The sequence below is a fragment of the Salvia splendens genome, chromosome 4 (assembly GCF_004379255.2).
Source record: "Salvia splendens isolate huo1 chromosome 4, SspV2, whole genome shotgun sequence".
NCBI classification, from domain to species: domain Eukaryota; kingdom Viridiplantae; phylum Streptophyta; class Magnoliopsida; order Lamiales; family Lamiaceae; genus Salvia; species Salvia splendens.
In genome coordinates, this window is record NC_056035.1 from 40370045 (window position 1) to 40394949 (window position 24905).

Below are 24905 nucleotides of genomic sequence, written 5' to 3' on the forward strand. Positions count from 1 at the left end.
CACGTGTAAATCCATGAGAGAAAGATGTCACGTGCGGGGATCCTCATTCCCCGCGGTGTCTCGCTTGATCTCTTCTTCTCAAACTCTCACCATTTCTCCTTCTCTCGCATCTTCACCATTTTCGCGTTCCACCGATCGAAGTCATCCCCTTTCCAAGTATGTACAGAACGGCGTCGTCTCGACTCAGGGCTCTCAAGGTCTGCATTTCCTCCCCCCCCCCCCCTCTTTTAACCCGATCACCAATTCATCAAACAATGCCCCGCATTCGCTGATTGTTTTTTCGTATCTGTTATTTAGTCCCTCCGTTCTATTTTTTAGATCTGACGACTGCTCAGTGATGAATCACAGATGTTAATTTGTGGCTGATCACGTTTTACTCTGAATTTGGAGATGAAAAATTCCAGCTGCCTGTAAAATTAATTGGAAATTTATGATTTATGCTTAGTTTTAGCTCCCTTAAGCTACTAATAGCTTGATCATGTTTGTGTTGACTGATAGTATTATTGTTTATATGCACCAGATTCCTAAAACAGAATGATATTGGGAGAGAAATAGTCTTTACAATAACTTAGCTGATTCTGTTATTAAAGATGATTTTGTTGCCGGGTAATGGATAATTTATCTCAAATATTTCAATTGCTTAGAATAAAAATCTAATCTTCAGTTTTCTGCTGTCTATTGGTATTTCTGGTTGGCTGTCTATTATAGTTGTTAGAAATATGAAAATCCTTTATGAACAAAAATTCTTATCCAACAATGATATATATTCATGCACAGAGATGCTAGGATGTATTATAAATAATACTACTAAAGTTCTGCTGCTTCATTTTCTCTGTCTTCAGTGTTATTTAGGGCATTAGCAATGGGGCGCCCTAAGGCGCGCCCTATGGCGCGCCACGTCAGCAGTTTTATCCTCCTACCTCCCCACCTGCAGTGGGGCGCCCTAAGGCGCGCCCTAAGGCGCGCCCTATGGCGCGCCACATCATCATTTTATTTATTTGTTTAATTGATTTAAATGTTTTCAACTAACAATTAATAACGAGTAAATAAAAAGGTCGAAATAACAAACGGGGACACATTAATAAAAAAAGAAGTTACACCGTTCAACTTACAAAAAAAAAAACTAAGTCGGTGCAATTCCCAACTTCCGACGCAGTTCATCTATCAATGCCCGGAGGTATTCGGCTTCGTCGGGGTCGGTACACTTCTTGAGGGCCTTGTGCGTCTCCAACAACGTCCTCGCCATCGACGCTGTCGCCAACGACGAATACACTTCGGCTGCCTGGGGCGGGAGCATTTCCGGGAGCGGAGGTGGGGTTGCAGCGGTCGAGGATGAGGTCGCGGCCGCCTTCCCTTTGGCCTTCGCAGCCTTGACGCCGGGAGGACGTCGGGAGGACATCGGTGTGCCGGAACCGCTGTCGTCCACGTACAACCGGTTGAGGTCAACCGGTTGATTGCCGCTGCCGCTGCTCGTGTAACCACCAACTTCGGTGGTCTTCATCCTCTTTGGCGCACTAGTGTGCAGAATTCCACCTTGGAATTTCTGCTTGTCCCTCAAAAGCGTCCAGATGGCCTCGTGCTTGAACTCGCCGAACATCGACCGGTACGACAATATCGCTTTAGCACGCACGTCTTCCCAGCTCTCGCCGCTCCCCTGTGCCCGCGCGCACTTCTCGAACTCCGCCGCGTACAAGTTCACTTGCTTCTTCACTTGATCCCAGTGCTTGCGGAGTTGCTCACGCTTGCGCTTGTACGCGTTCGGCGGCTTGGCCGCATTGTAGAGGTCGGCGATGCGCTCCCAGTACGCGAACTGCCTCTGGTTGTTCGCGAATATCGGATCTTCCGATATATCTACCCAACACCGGGCCAAAATGAGAGTTTCCTCGTCGGTGTAGTTTGTACGACCGGGGGCGTACTCATCGCAATCACCGGGAGGCGGCAACTTCTGCGCCCGCTGCCGGTTCCGCTTCTTTTTGGCTGGGGCGGAAGCGGTCGCGGCGGGGTCGGGATCGGCCGCTGCGGCGTCACGTCGGGAGGGGGCGACTGGTCGGGTTGGAGACGGCTCCATGTCCGACAACCCATACGAGTCCGTACTGAAATCGGGATCGTATTGGGCGTTGGTGTCGAACGAACGATATTGGCCGGGTTCTGTACCCGGCCAACGCGCATCTCCACTAAACATAGGACTATTTGGACTTGAAGCCATTTCGTAGTAATTATGTAAATGTAAGTTTCGAAAGTGAAATTGTGAAATGAAATGTAAAACGAATGAACTCTATTTATAAAACAACCAAACCGCGTGCCATCGTCCGCGACCTATCGTCCGTGTACGCCACAATGGGGAGGACGATGGCGCGCCCGATGCCTATCGTCCGCAGCCATCGTCCGTGTACGCCACAATGGGGCGGACGATGGCGCGGACGATAGGCATCGGGCGCGCCATCCTCCGCGCCCTTAGTATCGGCCGCGACGATCGTCCGCGACCTATCGTCCGTATCCGCAATGGGCGCGGACGATCGATGGCGCGGACGATGCGCGCCATCGGGCGTGCCATCGTCCGCCCATTGCGGATGGCCTTAGAGGAGGTTGTTTGTACTTCCGAATCATCTACAAAGAAAATCAATGGATTTAGTTTTCATTTTTTACATGATAGGCCAGAACAGGGTGTAGAGGATTGGCTAGATATGCAAGTACAAGTGCTGCTGCAACTAAATCATCTTCACTTCCACCACTAGACTTTCCACTGGAGAATATTGTACTTCCCCCTCCGTTGCCAGACTCCATTGAGCTTGGGAAGACCAAGATAACCACTCTTCCAAATGGCCTCAGAATTGCTTCAGAAACATCAGCGGTAGGCGTTGATACTATATTTATTCATCTCCATCGAGTTTTATTCATCCACCTTCCACTCCCCATCCCATTTTATTCATTTTAAAATTCTGGTGAATGGTGATCAATTAAGCTTCTTGATCAGAACCCTGCAGCCTCAATTGGATTATATGTCGATGCTGGCTCAATCTACGAAAGTCCGGCTTCTTATGGAGCCACACATCTCCTGGAGCGTATGGCCTATAAAACTACCATTAATCGGAGCCACTTGCGCGTCGTGCGAGAAGTTGAGGCAATCGGTGGCAATATAACTGCATCTTCCTCTCGGGAGCGTATGAGTTACACCTCTGCTGCACTAAAAACATATGTACCTCAAATGGTTGAGCTTCTTGTTGACTGTGTTAGAAACCAAGCTTTTTTGGATTGGGAAGTGAATGAACAGGTATATTTGTCTGTCTTCTTTGGCTCACTGCCCCCTCTGTTTGGATATTGCAGTTTGATACTGATATGCCTTCCACAGCTCCTCAAGGTGCGTGCTGAGATTAGTGAATACTCCAAAAACCCTCACCGCCTGCTTCTCGAGGCTATTCATTCAACTGGTTACTCTGGTGCTTATGCAAATTGTCTTTTGGCTTCAGAAGCAGCAGTTAGCAGGTTGAATAGCAATGTTTTGGAGAATTTTGTTTCTGTAAGTCCTGAATATCATATTTTTTCTTCTTTCACTACCTTTGCTTGTAATTTGTTTGCATTTGATTTTAATTTTTCTCTAATTGGTTTGTATATCTGATTTTATGTGGTTTAGGAACATTACTCTGCCCCTAGGATTGTTCTCGCTGCATCAGGTGTTGAGCATGAAAAACTGTTAGAATATGCTGAACCACTTCTATCTGATATGCCTAAAGATTCGAAGTCTGTGCCTGCAAAGCCAATGTACACCGGAGGAGATTTTCGCAGTCAAGGTGATTCAGGGGTGTGTACCAGCAATATCCTGGATAACCTATATATTTTTCATATTTTATTTCCCGCCTCATTCTTTGAATGTCGATTTTGGAAATTAGGCATTGATATATCATTTTGAATGCATGAGCAGATGACACACTTTGCTCTGGCCTTTGAACTTCCCGGTGGCTGGACTAAGGAGAAGGATGCTATAACATTGACCGTCCTTAAGGTTCGCTTGCTCATTTGGACTATCCTTAATTTAACCTAAGCTGCTCTTTCCTTCAGAAGAAATGGGCGATAGAAGAATTATTTAGCTAGCTTTAGATTTCGGTGATACTTTTCCTCCACCATCTGGTTTTCGTTTTTAAGAGACTTCCGATTTTCATCTTGTAAGAGGACCCTGTTTGTGGTAATTTTGTAGATGCTCATGGGTGGAGGTAGATCTTTCTCAGCTGGTAGTCCTTTCTCAGCCAGTGGTCCTGGAAAGGTGGTGTCCCTGACATCAGGTACGATCTGGTCATAATACTTGAAAATAACTGGGAAACTCTTGTTTAACCCAAATCTTGAGTTGAGTTGTGTTTAGATGTATGTGTTGTTTAATTTACTTTGTGTGCTTAAAAAGACTCTTCTGGCAACATCTTATAATGTTATGTCTCTAGCTCATCAGAAATGTCAATTAACACCAATAAGGCGTCTTTTGTTTTATGTGATTACTTTGATTTCAAATAGAGTTACACCTGTTGTCATCTTTAATGATAAGCAGGTCTCGGTCCCTTGAAAGAGCATCCTCAGATCCGATCATTTTCTGCTTTCAGCAGTATCTACAATCACACAGGACTATTTGGAATTCAAGCTACAGCTGTAAGGAATATCTTAGATTTCCGAGTCTTTTTAAGCTTTAAAGGAATATAATTTGTTTTTTGGGTGGTAGATATCTTGTTTCTGATCAATTTTGAAGCTAAACTGATGAAACTACGTCTTTGAGTACAGGAAACTAAATCTGCGCCAGAGGCCATGGATATCGTCTGCAGAGAACTACTTGCTGTAACATCTCCAGGTGATGGTGAATATCTTTCATTCAGTGGAATGAATCCCACAGTTTATCAAAGCCCTTGTTTTATGATGTGAAAGTTTTTCAGTTCATATGCTTTCTTGTGCATCATGTATGCAAACTGAACTTTTCCGCCTTTGAGCATTGTAGCTGATAAAGTAAAGCTAGAGCGTGCAAAACAAGCAACAAAATCTGCCATTTTGATGAACTTGGAATCCAGAGTATGCGATTTCTCCTTGCATCATTGTTTTTAGACTCAAAAACTTATTCCTTTCATATGGATGTGTGCCAAATATTCTACTTATTTGTCCGTGTTATCGTTGCAGATGGTTGCATCTGAAGACATCGGTAAACAAATTTTGACATATGGAGAGAGGTGTGTCCATTAGTAATTAGTTGTACTTTCAGACTTGTAGCATGCTTTAATTCCACGAAGTAATGTTTTTTGGTTTTGTAAAAGCCGATGTCTCTAAATCTGATCTATGCGCAGGAAACCCGTGGAGCAATACCTGAATGCGGTTGATCAAATCACGGCCAATGATATTGTTACAGTTGCAAAAAAGCTTTTCAGTTCTCCTCTTACATTGGCATGTTATGGCGATGGTAACTAAAATTTTCTCTTGTATTTAAGTTTCCGATATATCTCACGCCCTCCTCATGTATGCAGTGTATCACCTTCCATGCTACGATGCTGTTAGCAGCAGGTTCCGCCGCATTTAAGTTACCCTTGTTAATGCTGAGATCAGAGAACTGATCGGTGAAGCTCCCCCTTTTTCCCTGGTTTCTGGTGGCGTTTTTTGAAGAAGAAGAAGAAGAAGAACGACCTCTCTCTACTATATAAGAGAAAATAAGGATGCTTTGCTGAACCAATAATTGGCGTACATATTTGCAAAAATCTGTGATGTCTGATTCATTCATTATACATATGATTTGTAGTTTAACGTAGAAAATTTATGGCTTTTGAGGGATTGATCTCTCATTGTCTTAACTTGTCATATGGAATAAATATTTATATAAGTAATTGTATTTTTCTGGACATGGGCATTGCAGTATATTTGATTATATTCTGTCAACGAAAAACTTATTTAAAGAGATAGCTAAAAGCATGATATGAGCATAACAATCAATTTAGCATCCAATAAAACATCGTATTCAACATTTACAACCAGTGATCGAATAAATAAATGAATGAACAATCATGAAAGAATAAAACGGATCTATACAATTTGAGTATGTGTGACATCATTTCAAGAAAAAAAAAACCTATATCGATTACAGAATAAAAAAGAATCCTTTCTCACCAAAGAATCAATGAATACAAAATAAACCTCCAAAAACCTACTCATTCAAAAGTCCTCACCGTGAGAACCGTTTGAATAGAAAATGACCATTTTGTCCTCCACACAATCTTCTTTTTTTACTATAAATATTATTTTCTGCTTCCGACATTGTACTCAAAGGAATAAGTCATCGCTCTCGCCACTAAACTCCTTCCTTAGCTTGTGCGAGAAGAGGCGGCACGCGTCCACGCTGAGGTCCACGGCCGCCGAGAGCGCGACGAATAGAGCGGCGTCGGCCATGCACGTGACGTGGTGCGCGGCCACTTGTACCGCCGGCTTGCTGACCCTCCCTTCCCCTTCGACGGTCGACCCCATCACGAACCCTCTCACGGGCGACATCGCGCTCAGGGCGCAGTCCTTGCTCGAGTCGTCGATGCAGAACCCGCCGCCCTTCTTCGCGCTCATCGTCCCCTGGGCTATGGGGATCCCGCCGGTCTCGGCCACGAGCTCGAACTTGTAGCCGAGGCCGTCGGTGGCCCCCCTCTCACGCCACGCCTCGAGTCGGCCCCACGGCTTCCAGCTGCTGATCGAGACCCCGTTCGGCCGCAGGATAAGCCACGCCCCGGGATTCGAGCGGGAGACGCGGTCAGACCCTGCGGACGGGACGAACGGGGTGATCATGGAAGCGGCCGCCACGGCCGAGCCCGAGAGGTCGTAGACTATGATCATCCACCCTTTGCGCTCCCTGCCTACTCTATCTCTGTGGCCAGAGAGAGTTCTTCTCATCCACCCTCTGTTGTTGTTAATGTTGAAATCAGTTGGAAGAGATCTGTTGAAATTTAATTACCAAACAAGGATTGCAACTGTCAGTACCGGCTGTCGGAACAAAAAGGCGCACACGTTGAACACAACGATAAACAATAAATGGAGCAAAACGGCACCAAGATTCTAACGTGGAAAAACCCGAGACGAAAAAATGGGCACATGAAAGCAACCAAAATGAAGTAACTGCTAATTTGTGATCATTAACATCAAGATAAGGATCACAAATTAACAATTGCAAATCATGTGCCTGACCCTGATGAGTCAGATAATAATAGTATTATTTTCTAAAACACTAACTCATATAAAATGTACACTAGTTAGATAATAATAAATGCATATGAAGGTAAAATAGTTAAAGAAGATTGAGTTTAGGACAAGATCTTTGCACATGGAAAAAGAGAATCGACGGTGGTTGCAAATTAAGACAGTTGATTAACTAACCACAAGGCTTTAATTTTTGTCTGTTTGACCACGCATTTATCAGATCCCAACAGCAAATTAATTAGCAGATTTACCCATAAAGCAAGCTTCAGAATCTTCATTAAAATTAGTAGCACCACTCTTTTTTATTAATCGATTTAATTTGTCTGTCTTCCATAAACCAAATTCATGTATATTTGAAACTTTTTAGATACCTAAATTAACAAATAATTATTTGTCAACTAATTGAAACCATGGTAAAGTAGCTAATGTGATATAGTATATCTAAATAAAAAGTGGACAATTAAATCTATCTATCCATCCGATTTTCAGTCATTTTATCATAACATTTGAAAATTTTATCAAATCTATCTCTAACATTTAATAATTGTATCGATTTTATACTGTCAAATTTATCTCTAACATTTAATAATTGTATCAGCACTGCTTCAATTTTGTCAAGTTTCCAATTCTATCAAAATATTTTTAGGATGTACTATCAATTTTTATTCTTCAATCCTATCGCAAACTCTTCAGTTCTAATCAATTTTTATCATCGAAAAATCAAGATAAAATTGATAAATTTCAAAGTTTAAGAAATAATCAAATAGTCCAGAAATATTCTCTCTGTTAACACAATCCCTTGCTAAATTATGAACATTTATTCTTACCAAAAAAATATGAATATTTACTCTAATTTTTTAATAATGCTATTTAATACTACAAAAAGTAATTAAAGTGGGACCATAAACATTTCTTATAAAATAAGGAAATAAAAAAAAAACCCAAATTCACCTATGAAATTCCAGATAGGATTGTACTAATAATTGCCAGAGAGGCATGCAACGACAGAGGGTCCCACAAACATACCACTGCCCATGTTAGCAGATTTGAACTCTAAAAAAAAAAAAAAAGTGCGCCGGAGGTGCGTACTACGTACCGTGATCTATTACTCCGGTCGGCCGTGAACTTGCAGCTGAAAACCGGCTGGCGAATATTCCCCTGAATCTGGAAGACGACGGGGCTGCACTCCGGTTCGCCCCCGAACTGGAACACGTATCTCGGGTCCGGCTCGGAGCGGACCGTGACGTGCAGCCTGGCCTCCCCGCCCCCGCCGAGCTTCATCCACCCGCTGTGGTACACGCACGCGCGCCCCTGCGCGTGCGCCACGTCCACGGGGAGCTGCAGCGTCCCCAGCAGCTTCCCGCTCGTCACGCCGCACGTGCGCCCCGTGCGCCCCGCGAAGACCTTGATCTTCAGGGCCAGCACGGGCCTGCTGCACGCGAGGAGGCCGCGGAGGGCGTCGGGCCCGATGTCGAACGACGACGCCGCGGCGGAGGAGGATAGCTCCGGCGCGGCGGCGGTGATGAGAGGGAGGGGGGCTTGCTGGGAGGGGAAGTTTTTTATTTTGAGGGTGGCGTAGCATGGGGTGGAGGAGGGGTGGATGCCGGAGCCGGAGGGGCGGGTGGCGGCGGCGAGCTGGAGGGCTAATGATTCCACGGTTAAGCGGACGAAAGGGCATGGATCCATGGCTGAAAAATTGTGTGTGTGTGTGTGTGTGTGTGTGTTGGTGAGGATTTTGAGGTTTGGGAGAAATTTATGAATGTGTGTGTGTTTTTTTTTCTTTTTATGTGTGTATGAAATGTGATGTGTGAAAGTGGAATAGTTATAGGCTTGAGAAGGAATGCAACTAGAAATGATCATTTTCGATATCTCGCCACGATATGTATAGAGTCAAGTTGTGATATCGTGTTAGTTTATTAATTGAGAGTATTTAATTATGAGTTTTTACTATTAGTGGAATCTTAGAGACTGAGTTACTTTTTAAAGTTATATTCTAGGCTTTTTACAAAGTTTTATAGTACATTTATACTCCTAGGATTTTGTTACCTAGCTACTTTTCAAGTGTCCACAAAATTAGTGTTAAAGTAGTGATTGTTGTGCGTAGGAATGTCTTCGAGGAGAAACTAAGAATAAACGACGAGGTAAGAGCTTCTGACGAAAGCTTGAAAACCAAATTAGAATTCAAGAAAATGATTCTGAGGTAAGCAGAGCAGATCTCATTCATTTGTTTGACCTTGCTTTTTATGTCTGCTTGTGTCTTGTTCATAGGAGCAATTCTTCGGTGCTCTAAGCCTTGGGTACTATCTCTCTTGGGTAGTGTTGTGCTATCTCTGCTAGTTTTTCTCGTTATTCTCTTGTTGGTTTTGGGCTCGATGTCTATGTATTTGTGGTTTTGGCTTAGTTGTCGATATAGCTCGCCACGATTGCATGCTTGAGCATGTGTTTTTCCTAATAAATATTGTTTATATATTGTTTACTAGCTTATTTTATCAAGTTAGTTCGATTTGTTCGATCTTCCTTTATGTTTTATTTTTCGCATTCTCCTATTTATCTCGTGTAAAAATTAGCAGTAGTACCAATTATTGTTGTATGTAAAGTGACCCTGGAGTTGGTACATCTTACTATTCAATTCTTATGTTGATATCTTATCAAATGCATATTGTGTTGCGCCTTTCACTTCATGTTAAATAAATTTACTTATAATTCTATAAAAACTTCAACTTAAATAAAACTCTGAAAGATAATCCCATCGCTAAGACTCTACTAATCATAAGACCTGATGACTCTAAACAATTAAATAACCATTGATAAACTAAATCCAAAGATGTGAAGTTATCTGTCACGTTGAATAGAAAATTATTTTGTTATATATATTTACTTCATGAAGAAACAAGTGCAGTTTTACTTCATTACGAAACAAATGTTTCATGATTAATCCGTCCGGATTAAATGAACTTGCTAGCTAGTTTTGAGGTATTTAATTTTCCCAATTTATGATGGGATGATTATGTATAATAGTACAACTTGAACTCATTTTATAATTTGAAATGTAATTTTCATGAATCGCCTTACAACTTTTAAATTTTGACGCAATTCGATCAAATTAAAACTGATGTAGTTGTCGAAAACATACAAGAGGACAAACGGTCATGTAAATGTTGCAAAAATTAATTTGGCCAGCTTACTATATAGACATTTTTTCTGTAAATTGTATTATCAGTTTTAGTTTTCACCCTTTTCTTATTTGTCAAAGGCTTGAAGAATTTCTAGATAATAAATCAATTGAATGATTGGGAATTTTCGATTTAAAATAAACAATTGTATGATGATTGTTAGAAAGTATGTTTATTTTCATAAATATTCCATTAATGATTGACAATGGTACCTTATAATTCGTGACAAGAAAATGTACATATAAATAGAAAAAAAAGTGCCAATAATAGTGAGATATTCTTCACCTAATTAAGGTGGGATATCAGCTAACTAAACCGATAGGTTTCAACTTATATTTTCTAAATATTTTTTAAAAAAATTGTAAATAATTTGCTTTGTACATTTAAAAATCAAATGTGACATACTCAAAATTAAAGAAAGGTCAATGACAATCTAAACATAAAATCTTTAGTCTCGAGTATGCACACCACTGCTAAGCCGACTCATAACCAAATTAACCCTATATTAACTTAGTTAAGATTGATGTAATAAGTGTGAGTTATGAATATAATAATTACAATGTTAAGTGATATGTATTGACGAGAATATAAATCAATAAGTTCGACGATAAATTGGAGAGATATGAGTTTCACCTGACCCCTAAACAGCTATACTATGGCTGGCATCACGTTGCCAATCACCAAATTTTCTTTTTATTTTAGTATTTTTATTTCTCACTATTAATTAAATTGATTTAATTTGTCTTCTTCTTATTTTCCGACAGATATTTGTTCAACAAAAAATGTTGTGCCATCCCACTTATATATACGTATATACATATGAACTATCATATCATCCAATGTACTGCTGGCAGTTGATATGTGTCTACGAATTCAGATTTTATTTCATCTTTTATTCCAAAAGTATAATTATATAATATATAATTAATGCAACATTATATTAATATATACATATCGGCGACGATATTAAATATTTGCTAGATTATTAGGTAATATTCTATTCAAGTCAAATATAGAATCAAATATTATCAGTCTAAAATATTTTCCTTCTGTCGTATACGGACGAATATTCTATATTGTATGAATAAATAAGATGAAAGATTGTCAGATTTAGGTTCAAATTAAGTAATTTTTTTCTGTGATTTAATTTCACTTTTCAGGTTCTGATAATACATTAAATTGGTTTGTAATCCAGGCTCGTTTCTGTTAGTTTTTTTTTTTGCATTCAATTAATATAGAGTTCCTCGAATTTGTAAACAATTATGGAGCTGTTATATGATTTTAATTAATACAATGATAATAGAATACACACAGATTTTTTTCAATAATTAATATGGTCTCACAATGATTGATTGCTAGTTGTTTAGTGATACTATTTGCCAACAAGTGATCCACACACTATTCTCCTTTGCCCTTTTTAATTCTACCTCTCCATTTTAGTACCATAATGTTAAAAAATGATTCTTTAATCAATCTATTGTTTCCAAGGAAAACAATGTTTCAAGTAATTGTCAGTTAGTTAAACTCACAATCATACAAAATATTACTCATACTTTTTGAGTTTTTCTTGCCATCCTTTGTAAATTATTATGCCAATTAATTATGCAAATCAAATACATGTACATATGTATGGTGTCTTTGAGTTATTAAATTTTGTATCATGTTATCAAAAAAATTAATTTATTTTAAAAATACAAGAAGGAATTTTTATGGTTCGTTTTTATATAGTTTTTAATATAACAAAAATAAAAATATTGTGGCCCTCTGAGTTTTCTCTTGGACCAGCAAATCATGATCATGAGCATTGTATGTGTGTATGTCATCACTACATTATGGTTGTTGTATTGGTACGTAAGAATGAGTATGTTATACTATTATTCCTCCACCCAAATATTTATAATTTGTATATATTTTTATTTTATGGAGTGTACAAAATAATAGTAATAAGATTAGTATAGAGAGATACTGAGAGATTTGTGAGAATGATGCCATTGCTTAGTCTGGATGATATCTGTCAATGAATGATGAATGGTATTGAGGATATCAATTGCACTATTATTTTAAAAAATGTTTTTGATTAAATGGTTATAATTTAATCATTTAACATATATATCCTAATTAAATCAAGTTAAACCATATTCATGATCTTTAATCAAGTTCCATGTATGAAGTAGATACTGTAATTATATTTATATATGAAAAATCAAAATCTAGTAATATAACTGAAAAAAAAGTGGAAAGCAACTTCTCAGTTTACAACATATTCGAGGGGTCTATTAGTCATGCGCGTCAGCGCGTGTGTTTGGCAATGGGACCTAACTTGCGCTCCTCATGCTCGATTGTCTACTCTCACAATTATCTTCTTGAATTTGGCTTCAACAAAGCAACAACCAAACAACCACAATTTATAAGGCACTCCCTCCGTCTCAAGTTACTCGAGTCGAAAACCGACTCAATGACTTGGGTTTCTTAGTCCCATGAATCTGTCGTTACAAACAACTTTACTAACGTTAACTTGGTGTAAATTTCAATCTAGTGTGTGACAACTATATATACGCACCGTTGCCATAAAATCCAACACATTATTGCTCTGATATAGTAATATATGTGTGTGTAGACATATAGACATAGTATGTATGTATATTTTAACGTTAATAATTATAATATTGTCTACAACCAACAAGCCAAAAAAACTAGTGACAGGTTTTGAATGAGCAAAATAGAAAATTGATGGGTGTTTTTTGTGACATTGAATCTATCTGAAGGATCCCACAAAGATTTGAGGACTAAAATGGGCACCATGCTTGTCTACACCAAGCCACTACTCTCCATTTCTTACAGATTGGCCAAATAATAATAATAATAATAATAATAATAATAATAATAATAATAATAATAAAATGCTATTTACCGGCATTAAGTGATGGTCAAATCAAACATGGGTCATGGTTTGACCTGACCAGAGAGAAAGGTGAGCGGGGTTGAAGGTATAAGAGACGACAATGTAGGCAGGGTGGGAATTAAGTATATCGTCAACTGCTAAGACTATTTTTCGATGATGTATGTAATTATAAATATGAAGATAAATCCTTGGCCATTTTTAACTTTTCAAAATCACCCCAATTTGGACTCTAATGTGAGCATTAAATTTTGTAAGTAGAAACTATATTATCTAAATAAAAAGCAAAAGTGACACAAGAGGATCGTCACTTACACATTTTTTTTGTGTAGCTTGCGTTGACTTTGAGTAACTTGATTCATAATGATGAAGCCTTTTTTTATATAGATAGGTTATGTTACTTTTTTCACTCATTTATATGATCACATAGATAAATTTAGTTAATCGTCAAATTGATGTTTTGTAATCATTCGATACAAATTAATTCATTGTTAGGTAGAAGCCATAATTAGCGATAGCTATTCCATAACTGTGAAAATAACTTTTATTTTTATTTTAAAATGAGACCCCGTGACTAATTACATATTGATATGATATTTTGGTATAATGGAATTTTAAGTAGTCTACAATCATAACAATATTAGCAATTTTCACATGGGAATTTAACCTTTTTTTTTCTTTTTATCGACTTAATAATAGTCTAAAATGTAATATGAGATCTTGGTTGAAGATGCACATTCAAGATTAGTGATAGCATTTATATTTTATGATGATTCCCACTGAATTTTTATCTTTTTTGGAGATTATATATTCCAATAAATATTAATATCTCATTGTTTTTTCTAGACTTCCACATAATCAAATTAACCAATACAGATATCAACATTGATAAATTGAGATAATATCCGATCATAAAATAAAAAAAATAATCTAGTTGAACTTAAACATACTCCATATAAATACACCGAATCACGAATTTTCTATTAAGTCGTGCATCTTTCTACCCTATTTTTTCTAATTTAATGACTTAGAAGAAGCAATATTTTTAGGGAAGTCAACACATTATTTTTTTGAAACCCAAAGTCTAACACCACGAGAGTAGAAGCTTAATTATTTTTTTTTGCTTCAGTTTAGACTGGGAGACTTTAAGAAAAATAAACTAACATCTAAAAAGATACTACTATTATAAATACTAGAGAACTATATAGTTTGATACATAAAATACATTAACATGACATAAAATTCAACAGAAGAAACAGAATCAATTATTTGATATAGCTTGATCAAGATAGTGGCAACATCCGGTATATATAACTTAAATTTAAATAAAAATAAATAAAAGAAAAAAACACACTCATCTAATCTAAAAAGTGCTAGCAAATACATATATGAGCTCATTATCTCTGAACAACTATAAACCAATAGTGCTCATTTATTCTTGCATGGGTCGGGAATCATGATTAATAATAACTCACTTAATCTAATAAAATTGATATTAATAACAAATTGGAGATTGAGAAATAATGAGTAATTAATGAATGGGAGCTTAGAGGCCTTGATCAATGAGATAATCAGCCAGCTTTTCAACAATCATGTTGCATTGCCCTGGTGTCACTGGCTCCTCGTACACCCCAACAACCATTGCTTGTCCCGTCTTCTTGATCGTAATCCCACCCGACCCCTGTCAGTCGAGTCGAACATTAAAATTTATATTAGTGCAGGAAAAAAACCCTAACATGGGAAAATCGAGGCACCTAAAGATCTTCATTTGCAAGAGGTCTTGGGTTCAAATTCCGTTCTTATGATTGATTAAATAGAAAGTTTTAACTATATACCTTCTTTCCACGAATAACGGCTCCGGGCTCTCCTTGGATGACCATGTACTTCTGGCCAGCTACGAACAGGCCGGTTGGGGCAAGGGATCCTGGCTCGTCAAAATCCTTCGTTATGCCATTGATCTCGTCAGGCTTTAGCTGCACCCACCGATCCACAACACGTTAAATTCATCATCCACAAAAAAAAAATTTACTAACACTTATTGTTCTTGAATATGCAAAATTTTGCATACATAGAAGAAAAGACAGCTAAAACTCCTAAACCAAAAAAGTTGCCATCGACGTATTTACAGTATTTTGCGTGTATCGTTGTGCAAAACTGCGTAGCATCTGAATGAAACATAGAAAAAATTATTGTCTTTGAATTCAACGATCTCTAATTATAATTTATTAATCACTAATTAAAGCTCCTTCGTAAAATTTCTAACAGAAGATCATCGCAACACAATGCAACGTGCATGGCATAATTTAGAAATTTTACGCAAAAAGTCTCTCCGTCTCTGATCAAACCTGAGGGAAGTTGGCGCTCTGAGCCCAGACGGCGCCATCGTGTCCCATGATGGCGGCAGAGGCGAGTTTGAGGCCCTCTTGTCCCTCAATATCACACATCAAGTGATCATCTACATATGATTGCCACGACATTTTTTTTTTCTGGTTGAGTTCTTACTTTTTCAGACAAAGATAAATGAAGAATGTAAGATTGTATTTATGTAATTGAGTGTGAATATTGGGGGAAAATAGCATGTATTTGAAGAAATAAAGAGGAAAGGCATGAATGTGTGAGGGTGAGGCATTGCTTGATCCTCTCCTCACCATACATATTGTCCATTCGACTACGCCCGATACTTTAGCCCGAATCATATTTCACGGTTTCATTTACTAAATTAATCCATGTTATATACACGAAGTCAAATATTTAATTTCTCTCATTTTATGTGTTTTACCATTTGTCAATATATATTTGAAAAATTAATAAATGGTTTATTAGGTGCTCAATAGTCGGTGCTTGGCACTATAATTGTAATTATTTTAATATGCAATAATTGACAACTCGACTTATAAACTAGTACTACTATTAAATTATTTTAATATGCAATAATTGTAATTACAAAATCAGTGTATTATATTTTATTTGAAATTAAAAATATAACTTTTAAATATTTGTTTGTTTATAAATTTCTCATGCTTGTTGGTCTCATAATTTACTAGTTGATCACATTTAAAATTTTGCTTTGATGATATCGTATAAATCATACAGTATTATTGTTAATGTTAATAGTATCAGCCTTTTTTAGCCCACATATTTTTGGCTTTTCGTTTTTTTTTGCAAAGTTATTATATACTCCTATTGTTTCAATTTATGCCAAAAAAGAAACGAGATGTCAAAGTCCAGAACAAGAAAACTAGTCAAACAAGGAAAGTGATACAAAACACCTTAAACCAAAACAAACAAACAAACAAACAAACAAACTAAAGCTTTGTAGATAGTAAATTCAAAATATAAAAGAGGAATCACCTGATGGATCAATAAAAGTCCATCAAATGGCGCATTTCTAATTATATAAGAATTTCAACTCTTGAACTAAAATTACCAATATTTTTTATTAATAGATGACAAAACAATACTCCATACCAACTCCCAACTCTCACACAATCGAGTCAGTCAAATTATAAAATTTGTGACAAAGTGCAGTCTAAAATTCAAAATTCACTAAATGCTAACGACATAGAATATCAAAAGAAAGGCAACACGTTATGTCAAATGGAATTTGTAAAAATTAGAAATGCATTCCTTGGTAAGAAACTACAGCAAATAAATGCGAGAGTATTGTAATCAGATACCCAAGTAAGGAATATATCTAGTCCTGCCATTGTAGAAAAAACGAAAAACTGAACTCACTTTTGTTATCCACAGCTGTTTCAATAATTTGTGCGCAACCTACTTCCAATTACGCAGAGATTTGCAGTAGAAACGTGTTATCCACCAAGGCGATATGATCTTCCCCTGAAAGCGACACCAGTAGCCCTCTCTTGCTGAGCAACATTGCTCAATGGAGGAGCACCAATTCTCCACTTCATGACTTGTCTATGTCTGAGTATACTAGTCAAGGAAAGCATCATCAACCAGTAAGAATATGCACTGATTGATTGTTTCAGTGAGAAACCAAGAGGCCATGGGATTTTCTTGATTATAAGAATGTAGATAAAGAGAAATTCAAATTAGATACGGCGTATTACACTCTCATGCTTTAACTGTATCTCCCTGCACAAGGCAAATTTCCAAGAAACAATAATGAGATGATTGCGTATTTCCAAATTGCAAGGTGGACCAAGTGTTAATGTGCCAGCAAACAAAGTTAAAAGCTCTAGTTTAACTTTGAGATATCACATTGAAAAGCAACACAAAAGGATACATAAAAGCAGGCGTTTTTAGGATGTTCTTCCCGCTAGCAAGCGGATGCAGTACTGTTAAGAAGTAATAGAGATGCCCAGCTACAATACCCAAAAGATCAGGCACAAGTGGAGAACCAAATATGACGTCTAAGCAGAGCATCGCCCATGGCAAGTAAAATGCCTGTCATGAGGACCAAATTATTATAAGTACACAGCCAATAAGAAAGCATTGGAGTTCAGAATCCACTAGATAAGTAAAATACCTTAAGAGTCACAAGTCCGTATAAGTTGATTTTGGCATTCGGGAATTCTCTACTCCAGAGATATAGAAGCATGAAAACAAGTGAAATTCCTAAGAAAGGGGACGAGAATATGGGGATAATAGACAAAACCTACACAGATAGAAAGAGGAATAAGCTCTGAACATGGTGAACCAGAACCAATATAGTCATGCAAATTCTCCTAAAGTAGGTAGAGGGTAACTTGATTATAAGCCTAATTTATATATTAAATCTTGTAACTGCCATAATATGAACTGCAAGATATATTAACTGCCAGATCTTCTCAACGACGAAAATGAAATATGTTTGGGGCATGCAACAGCAAAGCAATGGCATGAGCAGTCACACAGAGTTCCATACCAGTAGAGAGAAAGCTCCAAACAACATCATCCACAAGAAATCAGCTGTGCGTCTCTGAAAAGGCCCATTTTCAAGTTGAACTCCATATCTTGCTCTAGAGAAACAAGTAAAAACTATCAACGGATTATTTTGAAAGGCTGCAACCTAGCAGCACATAGAACAGCAAAATTGCACAATATATTTTTTACAATTAGTAGCAAAGATCAGGAACAAAATATAACTATTTGACTTTGTCGATATCTAATCATGGTTAAATGTGACCTACATCATTAAGAGCCGAATACCAAAATTGATAGAGAACTTTCCAAGAAAAAAGAAGTTGGTGATTAATCGCCAGACCTGTTGACAAGAAAAAAAAATCCATATTTCAGAAACTATCACTAAAACAGGTAAATATATTATATTAAATCTTGTAACTACTAATTGTCTGCTCTGTCACTCATAAACAAGATACGAAACGACAGCAGGACATAGGGATCGAGAACATGTTATATTTCATACTCCTATTCTCAATGCATAATACACACTCTCACATACTCAAGATTAAACAAAAATCAAAAGAACAACTACTTCACTCATCAATGTTCTCAGCAAGGAAACTCCAATGACAGTGTAAAAATTAATTGAGATTTACACTCATGTGCAAAAAAAAAACCATAAATAGCCTCCTGATGTAAAGCATTATCTTTGTACACATCACAGATGTTAAGTATTAGTACCATTTATACTAAGAAGTAAAATGTTTACCTGCCAATCCAAGATTGAGAAGTATGCAATATCTGCAGGACTGAGTAGCCCAATTTGACATACAACAGTCACCGCTAAGCATGCAGTCCCATAAAATTTAGTTATAGGTGGAAGCGATTGATAAAATCTGTACAAAATGAAGATATAAAAACATCATATTCTAAGATAAACACTTCCAACTAAAGCTCACAAAGTGGCAGAAACCAATAGATCAAGTCACCTAGAATACACCAAATTAATCACCCGCAACATAACTAAACTTCAACCAAAATATCAAAGAAAAAATTTCCACAAAGGCATCGGTAGAAGATTAACTTCGCCACAACTTGTTCACGCAGTAATTATACCACACAACCCTGAACTATTTCAGTCTTCCTCATGCATTGATTCCAGACATATCCAGAAATCTAAACTTTAACATTTTACTTTCAGCATCCAAATCATCCTCAAAAATGAAGATTTAGCCAATTTATAACCTTATTTAGGTCATCCTCTCTCTTTCTTCCTCGCACACACAAAACTAAACTCAGATTAAGCTCTTTCCAGTAACTTATTCACCTCAAAATCGACAAATTAACAGTTGCACATCCAAACAGAAACCGGAAATCGAAAATGAAACCAGTCAATTGCGAGGTGCCTCCATTTCCACAACACAAGCAGCAACTAACGCATAAACCATAAATTAACCTTTAATTAAGAATTCTACTCAAGTCTTAAAGCATAATATTCATATAGCTAAGCACAGCAATATCACAGAGAGAGAGGGAGAATTGAAATTACTCAGCAGGTGAAGACATTGCGAATCTAGAAAATCAGTTTGATTGAAGAGGTTATGAACACAAACGATCCGGCCAAAAATCGGCAACTGATAATTGTCAGCGAGCGCGTGTGGTGGAAGAGCAATGAAGGTTGAGGATTTGCTTAACGAAGAAGAGAAAGAATGAAGAATTAAATAAATGCGACGAATTCTATGTTAGTAAATTAGGTTCACCTAGAACCTTCGCTATACCAAAACAACAGAAATTAATAATAATAGTAATAATAATAATAATAATAATAATAATAGTAAGTTCCCTGTAATTAATTAAAGTAATATTTAAATTATTATTTTTGAATTAAAGTAATTCTTTAATCAAACTGAAATTACATAATTATGCAACCTACATAAGCTTGAATTCACAACTAGTTGAAAATGAAACACCTTACCAACTAAATTATGCTTCAGTACTACAATTTGCAAACAATATTATTGGTTCTAGATTTTTCAAAAAAAAAAAGAGAGAGCATTATTTTCATTATTTATAAATTGATTTGGTATTTATTCAATTCACAGTACATTTTATTTTGAATAAATGGGCTATAAGAAGCATCATGGGCCTCCATACTATTTGGTGGGCTAGGGTTGTCATCTATTTCTTTGTGCTACTCAAGTATGGAAATGGGCTTACATGATCATCAATTTTGCTTGGAGTTGTTGTTGGACCTTGTATACACATTAGTTTCTCGTTTTTTCTTTATCATACTAATTCGAATATTGATCTATTGGGATTAAGGAAAAATGTTTTGCAAACTAAATCTTTCTAGTCAAAGTCCAAAAGACATTTTTCACTAGTGGATCTAAACTCATATATGATACTTCTTCCGTCTATCATTAATTGTTCATTTTTGTCATTTTCATTCGTCCCTTATTTATTGTCCACTTTTACTTTTTAACATAAATGATAATAAATCTCGCATTCTACTAACTCATTTCACTCACATTTTATTATAAAACTAATATAAATATATAAAAGTGAGACTCATATTCCACTAACTTTTTTAACCCACTTTTCTTTACATTTCTTGAAATCTGTGCTAGAACCAAAGTGGACTATTATTGAAGGACGGAGAAAATACTTTTGGTGTGTGGTTATGAATAGATCCAAGCTTAGGATTAGGGTTATGAAGCCATGATTAATATAAATTTTTTAGATAGTCTTTAAATTGGATTGATTTTAAGTCTAAATAATTTTGTTGTTGACTTATTTTGTGTGTACGATATCTTTATAGGAGTATTTGAATGTTATCAATGAACGAATCAAACTCAGAAGACCCTTCATTTATTTGTTTTGTTAACCTAAAACCTCGATGTCTTAATTATTAAGTAAGATAAAAAAAACTTCATACAACGACCCAACATATCAATATTCAAAATCAATTATTCCTTGCATTTAGTTACATCTCATTATTTTATTGATTTTAGCCACATGAGTCATATTCCTTATCCCTAGTTGTTTTGCATTTCTTTTCCAATTTGGATTGCCCCCTTTTTTGTCATTTAGTTGATGGTCTTATTAATTTATATAGGGGTCTTAATACATCTAGATTGGTTTGAGATCTAATAAACTAATAAAAAATAGTACTATCATGCAATGGGTATTTTCAAATTTTGAACTATATGAAAGTATAATGTTGGATTTAATTATTTGTATGATCAAATAATTTTAATGGACCATATATCTGCACCAAATAGTGCAAAAACTATACTAAGTGTTGTGACATATGTCACAATTAGATTTGCCCTTATTTATTTTTATTGGTTGTAGAAATAATTGCATGCAATGTAATGAAATACACAATTCTATTCGTTTCTTGAAATTTCCAAAAGCATTTAATATTATTATACGTTTTGTTTATTTTGATTATTTAGTATCAACATTATTGATTTTTATATTGTATTTATATAAATTAAATTTGACCATTAACTTTTTTTTGCCGAAATCTCTACCTCGAGATCACAGTATAAATGACTAAATTATTATGTAAATCTCTACCTCGTGAATTTCAACAGCTTAAGATTGAATTTATCCAACTCGAAATAAACAAATACTACTACTAAAAATATTATGTTAGCTTTTTTATTATTAGTCTCAAGGATAAGCCAAGATCGGGGAAAGCATAAGGACATATAAATGGATAAATACTTACAGCTAGATATCTTATTGCTGTTGCTTCAAACCTTATAAAAGATAGAAATATTTCAAAAATATACAGTAATTTGCTATGAGGGCTTCATTTGAGTGTGGGAATTCATTTTTGGCGTAAATGAAACCGTTATTTTTTTTATTTATATTATAAACTTACTTCTTACAGTATATTTGTTTTACGTTTCTGTTGCATTTAGATCACACATTAGTTATTGTTATAATTATCTAATCTCTATGCATGAAGTTTATCCTTTCCATTCTCTTGTTTTGATGACATTAATTAATAGTACTATATGACAAATAATACATGCACAAAAATATTACAAACTTATATCAAATTCAAAAACTCATCAAATATAAATAACCTTGCTTAGGTTATTATCGTTACGTTTATTTAAAATTGACTATTTATGTTGGCTTCTTTTTTCTCTGAAAATTCAAGTTATTTTCTTTTCATAATTCCTGGAAATTTTGATCTAACAAGTGAAATGCTCTAATCAAATTCAAGGTGTGTAATGTGCATCACTATAATATTATGCCATCTATACAACTCACGAATAATGTGCATCACTATAAAATTCTCCTCTTGGCATTTTGAATACGAAATTTAGAAAATTCTCCTTTCGATATCACTATAACATGGTCTACTATTTCGTTGATGATGTCTATCAAAACGATATAATATTATGGGTATATACTATTAAATGAAACAATCTCCTAATAATTATAATCTACTATGGTTTTTAAGATTATGGGTATATTTTAAATGAAATAAAATCCTAATATTTGTAATACTATGGTTTTTAAATCTGTGGGCAGCCTGTGGATTGACCTAATTAGTTTCCTAAAATTATGAAAAGTGGGATGACTAGGATTTGGATGTGTCCAAAGTAAATAGGGCTTATCCACTTTCTTGTACAATAGGATTGATGTCTATAATCGTATAACCACATTCCGAAAATGACCAATCTCCTTATATTCAGCCACATATTTTTCGCTTTTTCCCTTTTTCTGTATAAAAAAATACAAATTCCTTCATAAAAAAATAAACAACTATATAAACAAACATATTCCATCATTCAGAATTATTCTCATCAACAAAACACCTCGTCTTCTCCAATCCCCTTTTTCCCAATTCAAAACCCTTGATTTCAATTTCATTCGCGGAAATCATACCAATGGCGTCCAATCCACAGCTGCAGTGGCCACCATCTCCTTCATCATCCGATTCATCTTCTTCGAGCGGACCTCTCTACGATTTAGCAGATTTAATGGAGCATCTCCCCATCAAGTAAGCCTTCCATTCTCGTCTACTGTGTGTGTGTGTGTGTGATCGAGAGAGATCGATTAATCGATCGATCTATTAATCGATCGAGAAAAAGAGCGAGAAAATGAGTTTGAGTTTTGATGAATGCGAATGTGTTGTGTTGCAGGAGGGGGCTGTCGAAGTTCTACAATGGAAAATCGCAGACATTTGAATCACTGTCGAAAGTGAAGAGCGTTAAAGATCTGGGGAAGAGAGAGATGAGAAGGATCAAATCGCGCTACAAATTTGGTCCAAAGGCGACGATTGCGAAGAGGTCCACGAAAACATCGTGTGCTTCTTCCATAGCTAATAAAACGTCCTTGTTCATTCATGGCTAAGCTTAAGCTACAACGCTGCAAATTAATTCATCTTCTTCTTCTTCCTTTTCTTTTCCTTTTTCTGTTTGATAATTTATCTATCAATTTTGTTGAAGGTAGCTTTATTATGCTTTTTTGAAGATAATGAAGATAAGATATGTACGTAGCTATATTATTGCTTCTCATGGTACCACCATGATAGAGATGTCGAATGATACTATATATAGCTAAGCTCCAGAATTGAGATTTATTATCCAGAAAAAAACAATTACTAGTATACTACACTTTACAGAAATTTTTTGGACAAAGTTTAATACTTGACGTTATTTTAACATTTTACTAATTCATTTTACTATAGAAGAAATAAATAAAAAATATTGCTAATATTCTATTAATTTTTTTTATTTATAATTTTTAAACGAGACATTTAATAACATACAAAGATATGCCATTTGTTCTAGAATGCTAGGTGAAGATACGGGCTTTAAAAATATTCATAACTGAATGAAATAGATTTTAATAAAAAGGTGATTTAAATATCGTGGATGAGAATATGAGAGAGAAAAATATTCAGTTCACATAATATACCTCCACTACAATCCAGTCTCGTAGTAGGAGTACTTATTTTTACACTAACTACTTATATACCCACAAATCCCAATCTATGAGTAATGTATAACTTCATTTATTACTATTCACTTTTTTATTTCTTATTTTTTAAAGTATACAATTTGCACTTATGCAGTACTATATCATATACTGTTTTCATGATCGTTCACAAATTCGTTACAATATTAATTCAAAATAGCAATTTATGCACATTAGCAAAAAATAAAATTATGCAGTTTGCACTAATTTCTGACAATTTGTTTAACACATTATCCGATAATTACATTGATATTCATCGAAATTGAAGAAAATGAAAATCTAAAAAAAAAAATTCATTAGAATAATAAAAAACTTAGTATACTTAAAAAAACATAAGTATATTATTTTAAAAAGAATATAAATTGAAAAAATAGGAAATATATAATATGAAAAAAGTCAATAAAAAAGTTGACGGAGCACTTAGTGTTGTAGATGCTCTAAGCTAGAAAATGGATAATTATTATGTATAGGTTAAATTATGAGAGGGGGACACATACTATTTCGAAATCTAGAAATAATATTAAAAATAAAATAAAATAAAATAAAATAAAATAAAATAAAAGAAAGTGCCAAATTTCGTTCTTATCCATTTAGCTCAAACTCCGAGTGCATATAAATATCTATCCCTATCCGTTTCAATTTTCAGTCAATACACACACTTCACTCCAGATCCAAAGATGAAGAAAGCTTCCAAGACCAGCGGCAAACCCAACGGAAACGGGCCGGAGCCGCGGAAGGATCGCAAATCGGGCTCGGGCTTTGTCGGTTCCCCGAAGAAAGGAGGCCAT

General features: G+C 35.8%; 5 protein-coding genes across 5 annotated transcripts; 2 read left to right on the forward strand and 3 right to left on the reverse strand.

Moving 5' to 3' along the window:
- The first annotated feature begins 40 nt into the window (after nt 1-40).
- On the forward strand, nt 41-5858 carry LOC121801394 (mitochondrial-processing peptidase subunit alpha-like). Its single transcript, XM_042200875.1, has 13 exons — nt 41-197; nt 2654-2851; nt 2975-3271; nt 3350-3517; nt 3632-3799; nt 3920-4000; nt 4193-4277; nt 4535-4632; nt 4762-4828; nt 4973-5043; nt 5149-5198; nt 5313-5425; nt 5490-5858. The coding sequence occupies exons 1-13, from the start codon at nt 159-161 to the stop codon at nt 5540-5542; spliced, it is 1488 nt and encodes a 495-aa protein (XP_042056809.1). The 5' UTR covers nt 41-158; the 3' UTR covers nt 5543-5858.
- A 75-nt stretch (nt 5859-5933) lies between these two features.
- LOC121797775 lies at nt 5934-8963 on the reverse strand. The gene is made up of 2 exons (XM_042196488.1): nt 8288-8963; nt 5934-6931 (listed from the first exon to the last, which is right to left on the reverse strand). The coding sequence occupies exons 1-2, from the start codon at nt 8875-8877 to the stop codon at nt 6277-6279; spliced, it is 1245 nt and encodes a 414-aa protein (XP_042052422.1). The 5' UTR covers nt 8878-8963; the 3' UTR covers nt 5934-6276.
- A 5542-nt stretch (nt 8964-14505) lies between these two features.
- On the reverse strand, nt 14506-16714 carry LOC121800081 (profilin-like). The gene is made up of 3 exons (XM_042199642.1): nt 15609-16714; nt 15099-15236; nt 14506-14944 (listed from the first exon to the last, which is right to left on the reverse strand). Exons 1-3 carry the CDS (start codon nt 15738-15740, stop codon nt 14810-14812), a joined length of 405 nt encoding a protein of 134 aa, XP_042055576.1. The 5' UTR covers nt 15741-16714; the 3' UTR covers nt 14506-14809.
- A 137-nt stretch (nt 16715-16851) lies between these two features.
- Nucleotides 16852-19826, reverse strand: LOC121800080 (derlin-1-like). The gene is made up of 7 exons (XM_042199641.1): nt 19661-19826; nt 18881-19007; nt 18399-18472; nt 18134-18227; nt 17756-17884; nt 17513-17673; nt 16852-17190 (listed from the first exon to the last, which is right to left on the reverse strand). The coding sequence occupies exons 1-7, from the start codon at nt 19675-19677 to the stop codon at nt 17076-17078; spliced, it is 717 nt and encodes a 238-aa protein (XP_042055575.1). The 5' UTR covers nt 19678-19826; the 3' UTR covers nt 16852-17075.
- A 3006-nt stretch (nt 19827-22832) lies between these two features.
- LOC121800162 lies at nt 22833-23700 on the forward strand. The gene is made up of 2 exons (XM_042199755.1): nt 22833-23137; nt 23280-23700. The coding sequence occupies exons 1-2, from the start codon at nt 23025-23027 to the stop codon at nt 23488-23490; spliced, it is 324 nt and encodes a 107-aa protein (XP_042055689.1). The 5' UTR covers nt 22833-23024; the 3' UTR covers nt 23491-23700.
- The last annotated feature ends 1205 nt before the right edge of the window (nt 23701-24905 follow it).

Excerpts from the sequence above, each read along its gene's own strand:
- LOC121801394 (XM_042200875.1), top strand. The coding sequence starts at position 159 with ATGTACAGAACGGCGTCGTCTCGACTCAGGGCTCTCAAG. Across the intron at positions 198-2,653 it reads CTCGACTCAGGGCTCTCAAG|GCCAGAACAGGGTGTAGAGG; the intron begins GTCTGCATTTCC and ends TTTACATGATAG. Across the intron at positions 3,800-3,919 it reads GCAGTCAAGGTGATTCAGGG|ATGACACACTTTGCTCTGGC; the intron begins GTGTGTACCAGC and ends ATGCATGAGCAG.
- LOC121797775 (XM_042196488.1), bottom strand. The coding sequence starts at position 8,877 with ATGGATCCATGCCCTTTCGTCCGCTTAACCGTGGAATCATTAGCCCTC. Across the intron at positions 6,932-8,287 it reads GACCGGAGTAATAGATCACG|ATCTCTTCCAACTGATTTCA; the intron begins GTACGTAGTACG and ends AAATTTCAACAG.
- LOC121800081 (XM_042199642.1), bottom strand. The coding sequence starts at position 15,740 with ATGTCGTGGCAATCATATGTAGATGATCACTTGATGTGTGATATTGAG. Across the intron at positions 15,237-15,608 it reads AGAGCGCCAACTTCCCTCAG|CTAAAGCCTGACGAGATCAA; the intron begins GTTTGATCAGAG and ends CGGTGGGTGCAG. Across the intron at positions 14,945-15,098 it reads CCGTTATTCGTGGAAAGAAG|GGGTCGGGTGGGATTACGAT; the intron begins GTATATAGTTAA and ends CTCGACTGACAG.
- LOC121800080 (XM_042199641.1), bottom strand. Across the intron at positions 18,228-18,398 it reads GGTATTCGGCTCTTAATGAT|AGCAAGATATGGAGTTCAAC; the intron begins GTAGGTCACATT and ends TTGTTTCTCTAG. Across the intron at positions 17,885-18,133 it reads TTGGAGCTTTCTCTCTACTG|GTTTTGTCTATTATCCCCAT; the intron begins GTATGGAACTCT and ends CTATCTGTGTAG.
- LOC121800162 (XM_042199755.1), top strand. The coding sequence starts at position 23,025 with ATGGCGTCCAATCCACAGCTGCAGTGGCCACCATCTCCTTCATCATCC. Across the intron at positions 23,138-23,279 it reads ATGGAGCATCTCCCCATCAA|GAGGGGGCTGTCGAAGTTCT; the intron begins GTAAGCCTTCCA and ends GTTGTGTTGCAG.